Raw genomic sequence first — 15,737 nt, forward strand, 5'->3', positions numbered from 1 at the left:
ATGTATGGCTGATGACACACAATAGTATTCAATACATGTAGTAAATACATGTAAACATGTTTACATGTATACATGTTTACAATACATGTAAACAATACATGTAAATGTAGAATATTTTCACTGTTATTGATATAACTGTATATATGAAGTCAAGTTCCAACGTATAAACTTCTAAACAGGTCATATGTGTAAAACAAAAAAAAATAAAAAATGCTTACTGTAATTTGTTGGTGTCAGATCTAAAAGCTTCCAGAAAAACAAAGCGAAATAAAGATAATTACAAATAAGAGGAGAAAATGGTGAGGAGAAAAACCTCTCCAACCAATGGTGAGGAGAAAACCTCTCCAATGGCGAGGAGAAAACCTCTCCAATGGCGAGGAGAAAACCTCTCAAATAGCGAGGAGAAAACCTCTCAAATAGCGAGAAAACCTCTCAAATAGCGAGGAGAAAACCTCTCCCATATTGAGGAGAAAACCTCTCAAATAGCGAGGAGAAAACCTCTCAAATAGCGAGGAGAAAACCTCTCCAATAGCGAGGAGAAAACCTCTCCAATAGCGAGGAGAAAACCTCTCCAATAGCGAGGAGAAAACTATTTCTCTTCTTCCTTAGCTCTTCTACAGTCAAGACAAACTAGGAATTGACGCTAAAAATGTCTCTTACACTGACGTTCGTCTTGTAATGACCCGATGCATCAGCGGCTATAGACTGTTAATGTAATCTCTTGCGATGAGCCTTTGATCATGGGAAATGGAAGCAAATTTACATTGATTCTCCCGCTTGCCTGATAACACCAATCTGTGTTCATTAGCTGGCAGGTAATCCTGGAGAGAGGTGTGAGGGGGGGGGGGAGGGGGGGGTAGTTCACGTATGGTACTTACGGTTGATGAACTACAGCTCTTGGGTCTCGCCTCTCGATCCTTAATCCAGTGTTATAAAGGTCTCAGTGTCTAATAAACTCTGCCATATATCTATATTTGAAGCTATATATGCAGTCTGTTAATATATCCTCATATAACGAAATCCACTTTTTCATTAGTGTGATAATTGTAATTTTTTTTTATCTTTTGTGGCTTATTTGAAAATCTAGTTTCCACCTTTGTCCCATTGATCTTGTATTAGTTATGTTTGTACTTTGCCTACCATCTGTTTTCCACTGATATTTTGTATGAAGTGATCATGTCATCCCTCGGTCGTGTCGCTGCCAGTAATGTGGAGAGGAATAGCCGTGATGGATGTGAGGAATAGGGATGGATAGATGAGTGACGTGTTGGAGGTTGGGCAGCTATGTTGGGTGAACGGTGGGGGTGGGGTGGGGAGAGGGGTTGAGGTGATAATATATGCTCATGTGAGGTGGCATAACTGTGAGGGCATGGACATGGGATGGAATAGCTGTGTGGGGGTGGAATAGGTATGTGGAATGCAGGGGTTGGGATAACCATGTGGTGTGTGTGGGGGGTTAGTGGGTATAGCTGTGTGGGGTGTGAAGGGGGGGGAGGGCTGGGGAGGGAAGAGTTGCCTGAGGGGGGGGTTGGAATATTGACACAAGGTGGATTGATCGCTGAATTAGTTGGGCGGTGGCTGGCTGGGTGGGTGGCTGGCTGGGTGGCTGGCTGGCTGGGTGGCTGGCTGGCTGACTGGCTGACTTGCTGGCTGGGTTTGGGTTATGGGCGCCTGGCATTACAGGCAACACCACCACCAGCCCATTACGGACACTTCCGCAATTGATTTTCAGTATTTTACCCCTTTACATCAGATTTTTTTCCCCATTTCACTTGTATTCCTTTGACCTTGATTATCTTCTATATATCTGAGTTGTGCTACGGGCTCACCATAGCCCGTGCTACTTGGAACTTTGTTCCACGTAGCGAATCTTTAACATCTAACTGTTGTCGGGTTTTTTCCTAATGATTTTTTTTCCACTAATTGCCTGCTCCTACGATGCATACCATCCCTCCTTAACCAATCATATAATTCCGGTTACAGCTCATTCAACTTTCGCCAATCAACAACATATATGAAGTACTCAGTCACCTGGTCTCTCTACATATTGACTCAGATATGTTCACTATATGTGCTTTCAGAGTCGAGTGTTAATTCCTAAGCTCCCTTCTTTTGACTCATTAGTAATTTAATAAAAACGCACTTTTGTATTCTTTCATAATAATAAATTGTCTATATTTTAATTTGTGCATTTGGTGACTTGCAATCACCTTTTGGCTTTATCTTAGTTATTTCGCTAATATGTAATTACTTTATAAAAGATGATCTTTTAAACACCTTTGTGAGTCATTTGGGTGTCTAGTTAACTTCGTTCTGTGGCTCCGCTCATTTAATATGGCTTCTTTATCTGCTCTATCGATTCACAGTCACGGCAGACTCCCACACAGTCACGACAGACTCCCACACAGTCACGATAGACTCCCACACAGTCACGGCAGACTCCCACACAGTCACGACAGACTCCTACACAGTCACGGCAGACTCCCAGGAAATCTCCTCCTTGTCTGGTACTTGTCCTGCCCTTGTCTCGTTCTGATCTCCCCTTTGTCTGGTTCTTTCCTCTCCCTTGTTTTGTTCTCGTCTGCCCCTTGTATGGTTCTAGTCTGCCCCTTGTATGGTTCTTGGCCCCATATTTTATCCTTACCTTACCTTTCCTTTCCTTTCCTTTCCACAATGGTTAAGGTCTTTTGTTCCTTGTCAGTCGTTGAGATTATTTAGTGTTTCTACTCATTAAGAGTAGAAACGAGTCATGTACGGTTTCTTAATGAATTATTACATCAGCTTTTTTTCTACTTAAAAAAAAAATCATCTCATATACATGTATTATGTTGGTCTTCCGTGCCTTGGAAAGATCATATGCATTTCTCAAGGCAATAATAATCATTGTTGAAATAGTAATTTCCACTAGAAGTAAGGAGAAAACACACACACACATACGTGTGTTGTGTGGAAAAGACATTGCAGGATGGAAAATAAAACAGGTTCCTGTGTATCCGGCTATACTGTATATATATTTGTTCTTGCTCCACCAGCTCCACCCTCCTTACACACTACCTACAGTAGGCTTATACAGACTCTTCCCTACAACACTGCTACAACATTTATATACATACATACATATATCGAATCTGAAGAACTTTCACAACACGACCTCTGAGGGGGGGGGGGGTTGAGGGGAGGGGGAGGGGGTAATGTATGGAGGCTTGCTCCTAAATCTCTACAGTAACTACAAAGAGTACCGTTTGTGTGGCTTTGACATTCATTATTACATTGTTACACGATATACGGGCGAAACTACATATATATAATCTGTATTGTCTTGTACAACAATCACGTTTCTACATGAACAATGAGAGGGACGCACTAGCCTGCACTCTGGAGTGAGAGAACCTGGATTATAGCAGTGTCTATGAGATCCCGTGTTCGCTCCAGGGGAAAACACACACTATGGTACTAGATGGAACATTGTATGATACAGTCTAACACGGGAAGGGACCTATAAGGAGACGACTACATTACAAGAGTTATGACAAGTGTAATACTAAGTCAATCAGGCTCTACCTATACGGGGTTCGTAAGCCTCGTTCGTACTCCCTAAGGCTCAACGTGTTGATGTATGGAGCAAGTGAAACCCTTTTTACAGGTTTCCTTGTTTTACAAGCTAACCTCCACGTGTCTAGGCGGGGTTTCTGTAACATTCCCTCGGTAAACCACTGTTTCAGTCCCAATACGACAGGGATTACCCCTTTGGGGGGAGACAAATTTCACTTGAGTGCATAACCAGATAGGAGACATGTATAATTGAATGAATGTTTTATACAGTTCATTAAAAAGGCACAACAATTCATACACAAAATAAATGCCTTTGTTTCTGGCAGACAACAGCCACTTCACGGGTGAAAGGACCGGAGGTAAAGGTACTAGACATGGTCCTAGCTGCCAGCCATACACACAACACTCCATAGAGGTGTCGGCTTATGCAACAACTGACTGGGACCTTGTACAGGTTAGAAGGCGAGGCGCGGGCCGCCGTCCTCGCTAGATGTGGGGTTATACCTGTTGTTGGCTTTGGGAGTCCCCTCACAGCGCGGCTTCTCAACGGAGCCGTGTCGCTAGCACGCGTGTGTAGTCATCAAGCGAGCCAACATCGTCATCAAAACCCACGTGGACTTCCAGACCGCGAATAACAGCAGCTCGAATAATTAGCTCACCGCCAGAGGAGCTTCCTTTCAGACGAAGCTCCTCTGTATCTTTGCTTCCGTGTGTGCTGGCGTCCGTGTGTGGTGGTGTCCGTGTGTGCTGGCGTGCATGCACACTTTTATGCCTCACGCACAGACGCTTGCACGTGCCTTGAGGCACACACAAATGGCGTGACTGACGTTGCACAGGCCCACCGAGGACAACCTCCCGACACGCAAGCCTCTCATCCGAAATAATTATTGCTGGACGCCACGGTGCCAGGCGCCTTGTTCAAACGACCTCATTAGCTCGTTACGCCGCTAGAAACCAGTTACTATTTAAAACACATCCTAAAGTAAACACAGTCGGTAGGTACTTCTATAAAGAGTGAGGGGGAATGATGGGCTCAAAGACTATAGTTACTGGTTTGATTCTCCGTTAGAACTGGTGTCAACAGACATAAACACACACCACAGAGAGAAGATGAACGACAGACGACACAAGATATTCACACAAGCTGGCTAACATTTGGACTATTAACTGATATTCATCATTAAACTGTTTAGAAATACCATACGTATGCATATATTAACGCCATCGATATCAACATTTTAAACAATATATATATATATTTAACAGTTTTTAATGTTAATGTTAAATAACAACTTTTTGACAGATTATTTTGAGAGAATTATTTTATCGCTGTGACGCGAGTATCACTGACAACCGTTGGTCTATTGCATGATAATTATGGTATTATTTGACAGTGAATATCTAAATAGACTTTGCAATAACGTTAACAATACAAATTGTAATAATAATAATAATAATAATAATAATAATAATAATAACAATTAGTATTACATTGAATAATAATAATTTTAACAATAATTTAGAACTGCAAGAAAAAATAACAGTGATGTTGTTAGATTAATATTAGCATTACTAACTTTATTAACAAAAGGCTTAGGGTAAGTGCCACTCACCAAGCATGATGATGTCAACAAAGCCACTCACCAAGCATTATGATGATGTCAACAAAGCCACTCACCAAGCATTATGATGATGTCAACAAAGCCACTCACCAAGCATTATGATGATGACAACATTGCCACTCACCGAGCATGATAAAGTCAACATAGCTGCACCCAGATGCTCATTCTCACCCCCGGACGCCACCCATCACAATCACTATCTCTACCCTCCCTGTAAGTTGCGAATTTAACCATGAATACAATCTATCAAAAGCTGCCATAGACACACACAATTATATGTACAAAATATAATAATTATACACTGTAAAATCTTAGTTCATATGAAATACCCATTGATCCATGAAATAAATAAATAAATATATATATATATATATATATATATATATATATATATATATATATATATATATATATATATATATATATATATATATATATATATATATATATATATATATATATATATATAGAAGGAAACAAGAAGGAGAGATAGGTAGATGGTCAAGTATCGTGAGATGGAAGAGTTCCACGTGAAGTTAAAGCTTGAGGAGAGTCAGGTGTTATTGCCTCTGATGCAGATGTTGGATGGAGTGCGTGATGTGGGCTGGGGAGAAGCCTTTAGCCACTGGGGGCTGGGGGAGAATACTGCTGACGGGAGGGTGGGAGATAGGAGGAGAAGGGAAAAGAGAGAGAGAGTGTGGGAGAACTTGAAGAGAGATAGAAGAGAGGAAGGAATGACAGGTGGAAAGCGGTAAGAGCGAGGGAGAGAGAGAGAGAGAGAGAGAGAAAGTACGGGAGAAAGAAGATAGTTTGGGAGAGGAAACAGAAACATGGAAGAGTGTGAGAGAGAAAAAGATAGAGGTCTCTTGAGAGAAGCCAAGACACAGATACATGCAACAGGATACATGGGGATTTATGAAGCTCTCTCATCAGCAGTTCTAAAACCATCACATAAATTATCCCCAACTCATTCTAAACTAAATCCAACTTGAGTTATGAATTATACAAAGAAAATTTGCCTCTTGTCAACATTTCTTGAAAGTCATGTATTTGATCTAGGTATGATTGCTCGTATATGTTACTCCTCTATTTTAAAGTCCAGACAGATTAGCGCCATTAATTTGTTATCAGTGAAATGGCGTTGCATTGTAAACACAACACCAGAACAGTAACTCTTGATTGGTCGCTGAACTCATTAACTGTGACGTCACAAGAACTCACTGATTGGTTGACCTAAGCAACTAATTAGCAAGCTCAGCAGCTGAGGTCACCTGTCATATAGTGACTTCTTGCTAACCAGCTGATCAGAATTTGTAAATAATCAACACAGCCAACATCACCATTAAATATAATTCTGAATGAATCATTTTACAAATAGCAACGCAAATGCACCATGATAGTGAAATAAACATGAAAAAATTCGCCAACAAACATTTTATACATATGCTCATTTGTTTTTGTTTGAGTGAGGGGGTGGGGGGGGGGGGAGGGGGGGGATGTTAACGATTATACAAAACAATGACTTTACACATCTACTTAACAACCATGACGTCACACTGCTTACAATATGTATCACAACCACATGTATATACATTTCCTGGCACTAAGGGGACACCTCTAGGCACCTCAGCATATACACTACCTGGCACTAAGGGCACCTTTAGGCACCTTAGTATATACACTATCTCTCACTTTCGGTTTCTTGTAGGCATATGTCTTGCCTGCCTCTCTATCAGTAAGTCGCCGCTCACTCAAGTTACATGATTTGTTCTCATTAGTTCTCTCAATATTGAGACAAGATTCAGCTCTCACGGAAGGCTGAATCTGAAGATTCAGGTTGATCTGAAGATTCATCATAGTCGTCGATTGTCTTGACAGAAGGTGGGAAGCGTCTTAGCGTCAGCCCGAACACCCAAGTCACGCGCATATTTCGCTAACGAGGATAAGCTAACGACGATTTCAATGCCTAGAAGAAGGTTTTGGAGTGTTTATTACCGCACAACCAATCATAACTCAGAGATGAAAAGGTTTGACAAGATCATTAAAGAACTCATGAAAGGTTCAGATATGGTTCTTCCTCTCGAGCTCAGTAGGATACGAGCATCACCAGAATCAAAATAAAACGCGCAGAGAACCCAGAACCTCAATCAAGTTTGGCCAAATACCTTTCCTCGGGCAATACCGTCTATGCTTTAGTCAGCCCTAAAGATACATTCGTCTGTTTCAACATAATATATAACCATAAATGCCATTTTCCTCGTACATAATCCAATATAATAATTTTGTGTTGGACAAAGTATAAGTTAATTAAATGTTTTGGTTCTGTTTGGCAAATATTTTCAATTGAAGTACGTAGGTGAACATTTACAAATTTGCGATTTATCAACCCGTCCTTATGCTATGTTCACTTCATCCAGCGGCCGACGCATTCATCAGTATTAACATGCTGTTCGTTCAGAATAGGAATTTTCTCAAATATCAATTAATATTGTTATATATTAGCATACTGTGTATATTTAGGCATTAGTTAGGTTAGGTTAGGTTAGGTTAGGTTAGGTTAGGTTAGGTTAGGTTAGGTTAGGTTAGGTTAGTTAGGTTAGGTGTTTAGGTTCTGTTGGCGATTATTTGTATTTGTAGTACGTGGGTGATTTTTGATACGGACATTTTTTCCTGAATAACGAGTCTCATGACTGCTAGAATTATATAACACAGATACAAATGTTTAATCATATTTGACGCAAGGGCTCGCTCAAAGTCGTCTGACGCAGAGTTAACGGTTAAGTACTCTACTCACCACCTAATTGCTAGTAACCATCTAATTGGTATTAACCATTTAGTTACTAGTAACCATTTAGTTACTATAGTAACAATTTAGTTACTAATGGAGATTAAGTTACTAGTGAATGTTTAGTTAGTAGTAAACATTTAGTCACTTGTAAATATTTAGTTACCAGTAAACATTTAGTTACTAGTAAAAATTTAGTTACTAATAAAGATTATCTTACTAGTGAACGTTTAATTTCTAGTAAACATTTAGTTACTAGAAAACATTTAGTTACGCTTGAACATTTAGTCACTAGTAAACATTTAGTTACTAGTGAAGATTAAGTTACTTTTAAACACTTAAGTATTAACAAAAATATAAACACGACTAACGTAAATTGAGAAACATGTTCGAATACGTTTATAACTTTAATAATTCTTGAGAAATACGAAAGAATTATTGTGAAACAAATGTCGTTTCAAACTGAAATACTGAATGAATATTTTTTGGATGCAATAAAATACATCGAAATACAATATTTGAAAGCCGATATTTTTTTGTAGATAAAGTTTTGGAGATAGAAATTTTATTTAACAGAAATAACGAGCGTCTCGTTAAAGCTTCGTTGCTCGGCCGGTGCTTACCTAATTGTGTCTTGCTCTCACCGTTGGTAATTGTGAGAGCTGCAATAAAGCACCACCGTTGGTAACTGTGAGAACAGCAATAAAGTCACAAACTTTATTACATAATTTGAACCGTCTTGTCCTTCTGAACATTAACGAAATATATTATCCAACTGTTGAATTATTCCCAAGATAATAATAAAAGTGTCACAAAAATTCCGATGGCATTTTAATTTAAGAAAATAAATCAACAGCACAATTTAAAAGAAAATAATGTATGCACTGTTCTAATGTTCGTGGAAGACTCCAATGATATTGAAAATACAAATGCAACTTTCTGAGATAATAAAAAGCGTTGAATACCCACACGAAGCTACCTCAATGGCTTCATTGGTTAGTTTGGTAACAGGAGCCAACAACGTCATTGGTTGTTTAGCTTCAATGAACCATATCACTGGTTGATTTAATCCAAATAGATTCTTAAATGGATATTTATATGCAATTAGCCATGCTATTAGCTGTTCGGTGTAAGAATTTATATCATTGCTGGTCTTAATGAGAGTATATTAATACCGGAATGTACTTGATTATAGTTATAAAGTAACAGTTAATCTTCAGTAAGTCAAGTTATATCTCTCTACTTACAATCGATGGTTTATGTAAGCGGGTTGAGGCCTGATATACTTTTATGTTTGATAGATCAAACTAGACATTTCGTTTGGAAAGGTGAACACACTGGAATGTTGATTATTCTCACATTTTGGGAATTCCGGATTGATTGAAACTTTCTCAGACCTCTTGAGAAAAGCCGGTTTGTTTACTCTCTAACCGGTCATTTAGAAACGACTGATTGGTATGTTTATTATCAAACGAGTGATTTAGAAGCCAATGACTCGTTTATTTATCGTGATTTAACAAAATACAAATCACGACAGAAGTTACGCTCGAGGAGTGTTCGAAGACTCGAAAAGGCGGAGGCCACAGCGAGCTTCTCAAATCATTTAGGCCTTAGGGAGCTTCACAATACGGGCCAAAGTCCTTCATCGGTGTCAAAGATAAAACGGTTGTCTCACGTAGTCCCAATTTTTTCCTTTACGTGATGCTATTCTAAGCACCAAGATCCGAACCTCTCCCCCGCCCCCAAGATCCGAACCTCTCCCCCCCCCCAAGATCCGAACCTCTCCCCCCCCCCAAAAAGGATGAACTGACACCTTGAAAAAACTATTTCCCTACAAAAATAATCAACTGACAAGAACTACGCACACCTGTATCGCTTTAGTGAACACAGTGCTATTCTGAGGGGACATGAGAGAGACGTGAGAGGTAGTGCTACTGTTGACCGACAGAGGGAAGATGCTGGAGGAGGAGGAAGGGTGTCAAGGGGGGAGAGAGAGGGGGACCTATTGCGCTTTGTAAGAACTGAAGCGTAACGAATATTTTCCTTGAGACATTTCCAACTTGTTCGGGAAGGCCGAGTAGGCCTATCAAGCTGCGTGATTGATTTATCCCTTCCTCCTCTCCCATTCCTTCCCTCCACCCCTTCACAAGTACTTGTTTCTAAAATGCTCACTGGGGTTAAATTATCACTAGGGTCAAGTACCCACTAGGGTCAAGTACCCACTAGGGTCAAATTCCCACTAGGGTCAAGTACTATTAGCATCATTTCGTAAAGAGTTCAGTGGTGACGCCAGCTGTCTTCAGATGTCAGACTGATTTCTCTTGGACTTGAAACAAAAATATATTCCTCTTTCAGCGCCCAGAAATTAGAGTTGGCGCCACCGACATTTCAGCGCACATAATATTTGTCGATCTGGACTGTCGAACAACACGAATCGTAGCTCATTTACCTTCAGGATGAAAGTTTGCCCATTTCCTAACACAATGAGATTTCCGACACCGTTGGTAAAGTTGTATAGAAGTTAGCACGAAGGGAGACGAGAGCCGTGGCTCGGGGAAGCCAGAGGAGCGTCCGGCTTTCTCTACTTATTTCACAGCTTCGTTTGATCGTGCTTCTTGGGGGAGGTGATGGGAGGAGGCGAGATGATCTCTCCAACGAGTCGTTTCTTGATCTTGCCGTCGGCGGTGGTGGTGGTAGGGGCCGGGATATCCTCGTCGCTGTCGGAGCCGAGGGTGAGGGCCGGGTTCACTCGGCCGTTCATTTCGTCGGTGGAGTTGTACTTGACGACGTTGTGGCACGTCATGATGCTCATCTCTCCCTCCTGCGGCTCACCCACTTTCTGAACATCATCGGGGATGTTAGTGACGCAGCGGAAGAAGTCGTACTTGGGCGCAAGTCGACCTGTTTCGAACACCCACCGTGTGAACATGGACACGAAGACTAGGAAGAGTCCGGAGAGGATCATGGAAAGCGTCCGGAAGGGGAAGAGCTGCACTTCATTCTCTTCATCGTACCAGGGATACCTGGATCGAAGAGAAACACGAAGGAAACAATATCAAAACCCCATTTTGAGCCGTTTTCTAATTCTGTTTCGTTAAAATATCTTCCTCCAAAAGAGTCAATACAAAACATTACTCGGACCAGAAAAGAGACCAACACGCGATGCTTACTTGACGATGGGAGGGATGCCAATCATGGACTCTCCACCCAGGAGACGCACCACCAACCCGATGATGTAGGCGGCCAGGGAGCCGTAAAGGTTGCAGTGGTTACGGAAGTGGACCACCATCAGCAGTTGTGGGAAGAGGATCACGTACACCAGGTCCGAAGATAAGTACCTGCAGGGGGAAGAGAGGGAGGAAACGAGGGCAGGTTATAATTATGACAGAACTTCCATATAGTTTAGAAACTGTAAATGGGAGTGTGGGAACTGGATGATTTCTCACTTTGTACATACTAGATGTAGGTGGTCAATGTGCACACATTGTATCACGATGTGTTGCAATGTTGCCAAAATACGTTATCAGCTCAAGTTGTGGGGTCAAGTAAACTTTATTTAACGTGGTGATATCTGACGAGTGACGCAGCAATTTTGGATGGAGTAACACGGGGTAGTGAGTGAGGTGAAGGAGTAATTACGCACTGTCTGACCTTTCCATTGAAAGTCAGGGCTGTAATCCCGTCAACTCACGCCTGGAGACATGAGACGTAACTCCGGAAAGGCACCATGGCAGTCCCCGGAGGAGACTATGAAGATGCTACTATTTGATTGATGGAGTTGTATAGAAATTTGTTTGTGATGGAGAGTCCACTTGACTAGGATCGCGAACGTCCCAAGTTGTCTGCAATACCACTGGCCAAGGTAGAAGCAACATGGGATGGTGAGGGCACTTACCAGAGACCGTAGATAGAAGGGATGGTGAGGGCGAGGGTAGTAGCCAGGAAGCCAACGATGAAGATGCCAGCCCTCATCACCCAGATGACCTCCGTCTCACTCGCCTGTGCCAGGAGAAAGAGAGGTGAGGGAGGGGGCCAGGGTGGCACACTAAATTTTCTATACTCTCCTCAAAACTGTAACAACCGAAGGCATTATTCAGACATGACCTCACGTCAGTGTTGGACAGGATCACTCTCTCCCACCCCGTCTGCCTGAGAAGAGGAACTCTCTTTCCCACTCACATTCTGCCTGAAGATGAGCTTCCAGATGTTCCGAGCGAACATGGAGGCGGCGGAGAGGACGGAAGAGTCGGCGGAGCTCATGACGGCTGCGGAGATGGCGCCCAGGCCGAAGAAGGAGATGTAGCTGGGAGTGAGGTACTGGATGACCAAGGGCAGTATCATGGCCGTGTGGTTGCTGGTGATACAGGTCACTGGATCCTCACACTCCAGCCCCGTCTCGTTCCAGGCTGCTCACGTGGGGTGGTGTAGAAGAGATCATGTTATTGAAGAGTGAAGAGATATGCTCGAGGGAAAAAGAGGCGTTAAATGTGTGAAAGGAAAGCGTGGGTGAAGGAAAGGTGTTCAGATGAACATTGCGGAAGGTAGAGATAACGGGTATATGAAGGGAGGGGAAGTGCAGAGTTAGGATGGTGAAGATAACAAAAGACTTATTGGTATATAATTATCAATTAAAGGCAATGTCTGCCTCTGCGAGATTGGGAGCTAGCCTCACTAACCTTTGCAGGGTGACTGGTCTTTATCTGGGGATGTCATAAGGCAGTCGAGCCTCGTGTTCATATATTCACATGAATGGTCAATCAGACTAATTTACAATTTCGTTAAATAAAAGGCTCCATCCTCATTAGGTTTATAGGGATGAAGGGAAGTTGTGAAGAGCAGAGGAAACGGAAGGTTGTGAAGGATAGGGAAGGTGGTGAAGGATAGGGAAGGTGGTGAAGGATAGGGAAGGTGGTGAAGGGTAGGGAAGGTGATGAAGGATAGGGAAGGTGGTGAAGAGTATTGAATTTGGTAAACGATACGAACGGTTCTCATCAACCAATGTTCCTTGTCAACCTATTCCTGGAGCTGTGCATAGGAGCTCATTTGACATAGGTGAAGTCATTATTTCGTTGTTCAATGTACGAACCTTAACGAGGATTGTGTTTGATTTCACGAAAGATTGGAACCTGATACCAAGTGGAACATTTGGGATAAACCCTTCCCCTCCCCCCCTTCCTCAACCCCCCATCTACTCCCATCAGTCACCCTTCAAAGTTTGCTGATGCTCTGCTCACCAGGTCCCATCAAGTTGGTCAGATCCCTTCAAGCGGCTCTGCCCATCAGGTCCACATCATGCCGTCCAGCCTATCAATTTAACATGCTGCCTATCAGAACCCAAATACACACACTTCCTCCAGCCATCGGGTCCTTACCGGTGACCTTAGCGATGGCCCCGATGATGACTGGTGGAACAGCCATGATGAGGCAGCCGAAAGCCGCAACATAGGAGAGGACCTGAGCCTTGTGCCCGGACTTGCTCGACAACACCCGCTGGAAGTACACCTGCAACACAGAGAATGTCTTTCAGTGGTCGGGAGATTACATACGAGATATGTATACAGGGGCTGGAATTAGACCTGAGATTTTAATCAAAACTAACTTAGACTTGCTTAGCACACTTTGTGTGTGTTTGTGTGTGTTTGTGTGTGTGTGTTTGTGTGTGTGTGTGTGTGTGTGTGTGTGTGTGTGTGTGTGTGTGTGTGTGTGTGTGTGTGTGTGTGTGTGTCTGTGTGTGTGTGTGTGTTTCGTTCCATACAAGTCATCCTACGGAAAGTTACGATACAACTTTGTAAAGCTGTATCTTAATAAATAAATGAATAATAATAAATCTCTCTAAGAATTTATTCTGTCAGCAGGAGAAATTTGCCAAAAGCTGCGGTAATCTTGCGGTAAATACATTTCCAAAATATAGGCAGATTTTTAATATTAATTGAAAGAATGTAAGATATGAAAAGAATCACTTATCACAACTCCAAAAGGAGGAAGGAAGCAGTGTAGAAGGCAGCAATATAATAGGCACCAGGACCTACCTGCCAGGGGATGCCGCCGAAGACGAGCAAGAGGCAGTAGTCCATGTAGAGCCCAATCTGTTCGGTAGGCACGGAGCCGATCCAGTCCTTCTCCGTGTCGGTGACGTCTCCCACTGCCGGGTGAGTCCAGGCGAAAGGAATACACAGCCACTGCAGATTAAGGAAGGGAACGGGGGCTTCAAGGGGAGAGTTAACAGTGGAACTTGAGAATCTCGTAAGAGGAGAAGTGTAGAAAGTAGTAGGTAGGGAGGAAGGTAATCCGTGAGGAGACTGAGAAGTCTCTTGATCGAGAGGAGACGAGGAGAAGAAAACCAAGAGATGGATCTTGTTTACACAAGAAGTTACCTGATACGTGGGAAGCTGTGAGCAGTGAACTCAAGGTCACATGCTTAATACAAAAGGAGGGGGGGGAAACTGAAGGTGCATTCTGCCGTAAGGGAAGAGAGGAGTAATTAATGCTCAATAACAACACAGGAAAAGAATTAAATAAATTGATATTGAGACATAAAGACGTTGGTAGCTATTCCCAACAGATAAGCTGATACTGACGTCAACAGACCAGCTGACACTAAGTCAACAGACACCAGCTGACAAACGTCAACAAACCATGTGACACAGGATTAATAATCAGACAAATCACCCTACTCTCTGAATATGAATTAAATCTTCATTATCTTCATAATGAAGATAATGCTAATGACAATAACAGTTAATCATAATAATTTAGTTAAAATAAAAACAAAAATCCAAAACCTTTCAGATAAATTATTGCATTGGTATTACTTTTCTAACTTAAATATACTTAAGAAATATTGCATTGCAATGCCATATCAACATTTAAAGACAAATCATGCAAGTGGTTGTCCATCACTATGACTACTGCAAGAATAAAGCAACATTACACCTCCACATGCATCATCAACTCACACAGGTCAACATGCTGCTCAAGTGGCCAACATCAATATCATGCAATATCACCATATATCAACATGCCGCGTAAATACGAGTATTCAACATCTTCATCATCATCCTCATCATCCTGTACCTGCAACATATTGGAGTTTCTTGGAGCATGTTGCTTTAATTCAAAGATAGTCAACATGAGAGAGGTAAGACTCTGCTATACATGGCTTAGGCAAAACTCTGCTAGAAGATAGATAATCAACATAGCAGAGGATACAGTTTTTGTTTATATGACAGTCAATATGGCAGACAGAAAACACTGCTATAAGATAAGCAATCAAACATAGCTCAAACAAAACACTGCTACACGAGAGACAGTCAGCAGGGCAGATATACAACATTGCTGTAATATAGACAGTCAAGATGGTTGAGGCAAACCTTTGCAATAAGATAGACAGTCAATATAGCTTAAGCAAATATCTGCGAAAAGATAGATAGTCAATATGGCTGAGGCAAATCTCTGCAATGAGGTAAACAGTCAACATGAATGATGTAAACCTCTGCTATACAATAGATACATATTTTCCTCGCCAATGGGATCGAAAAATGGGACTAAAGCGAAATCATTAATAAAAGGAACGATATCCCTTCACGCCCTGTCAACGGGGAACAAGCAAACATAATGTTTTTCCATTTACAAATGTGCCTCGTCCCAGCGAGTGCACAAATATGTTCCCCTGGTAATTAATGCCAATTTTCGTTGTGTCCAGTTTCAGCCTTTTTGGGTGAAATCTGGTTAACTACATCAGGCAGTTTGGTTATTCTCTGTGAGTCTCTCTCTCTCTC

General features: G+C 41.9%; 1 protein-coding gene across 3 annotated transcripts in view; it reads right to left on the reverse strand.

Annotated features, from left to right (window-relative positions):
* Positions 1-2,986: 2,986 nt before the first annotated feature.
* ChT (choline transporter) overlaps positions 2,987-15,737 on the reverse strand; it is a 70,686-nt gene continuing 57,935 nt past the window's right edge. For all 3 annotated transcript variants that reach the window (XM_045744861.2, XM_045744859.2, XM_045744862.2), the window contains exons 6-11: positions 13,989-14,138; positions 13,332-13,461; positions 12,139-12,365; positions 11,855-11,958; positions 11,130-11,297; positions 2,987-10,982 (exon numbers count right to left, since the gene is read on the reverse strand). In XM_045744861.2, the coding sequence (XP_045600817.1) occupies positions 10,550-10,982; positions 11,130-11,297; positions 11,855-11,958; positions 12,139-12,365; positions 13,332-13,461; positions 13,989-14,138 (1,212 nt within the window). In that variant the 3' untranslated portion in view covers positions 2,987-10,549. The remainder of the gene's footprint in view (positions 10,983-11,129; positions 11,298-11,854; positions 11,959-12,138; positions 12,366-13,331; positions 13,462-13,988; positions 14,139-15,737) is intronic.

The sequence above is a fragment of the Procambarus clarkii genome, chromosome 8 (genome assembly GCF_040958095.1).
Source record: "Procambarus clarkii isolate CNS0578487 chromosome 8, FALCON_Pclarkii_2.0, whole genome shotgun sequence".
Classification (NCBI taxonomy): domain Eukaryota; kingdom Metazoa; phylum Arthropoda; class Malacostraca; order Decapoda; family Cambaridae; genus Procambarus; species Procambarus clarkii.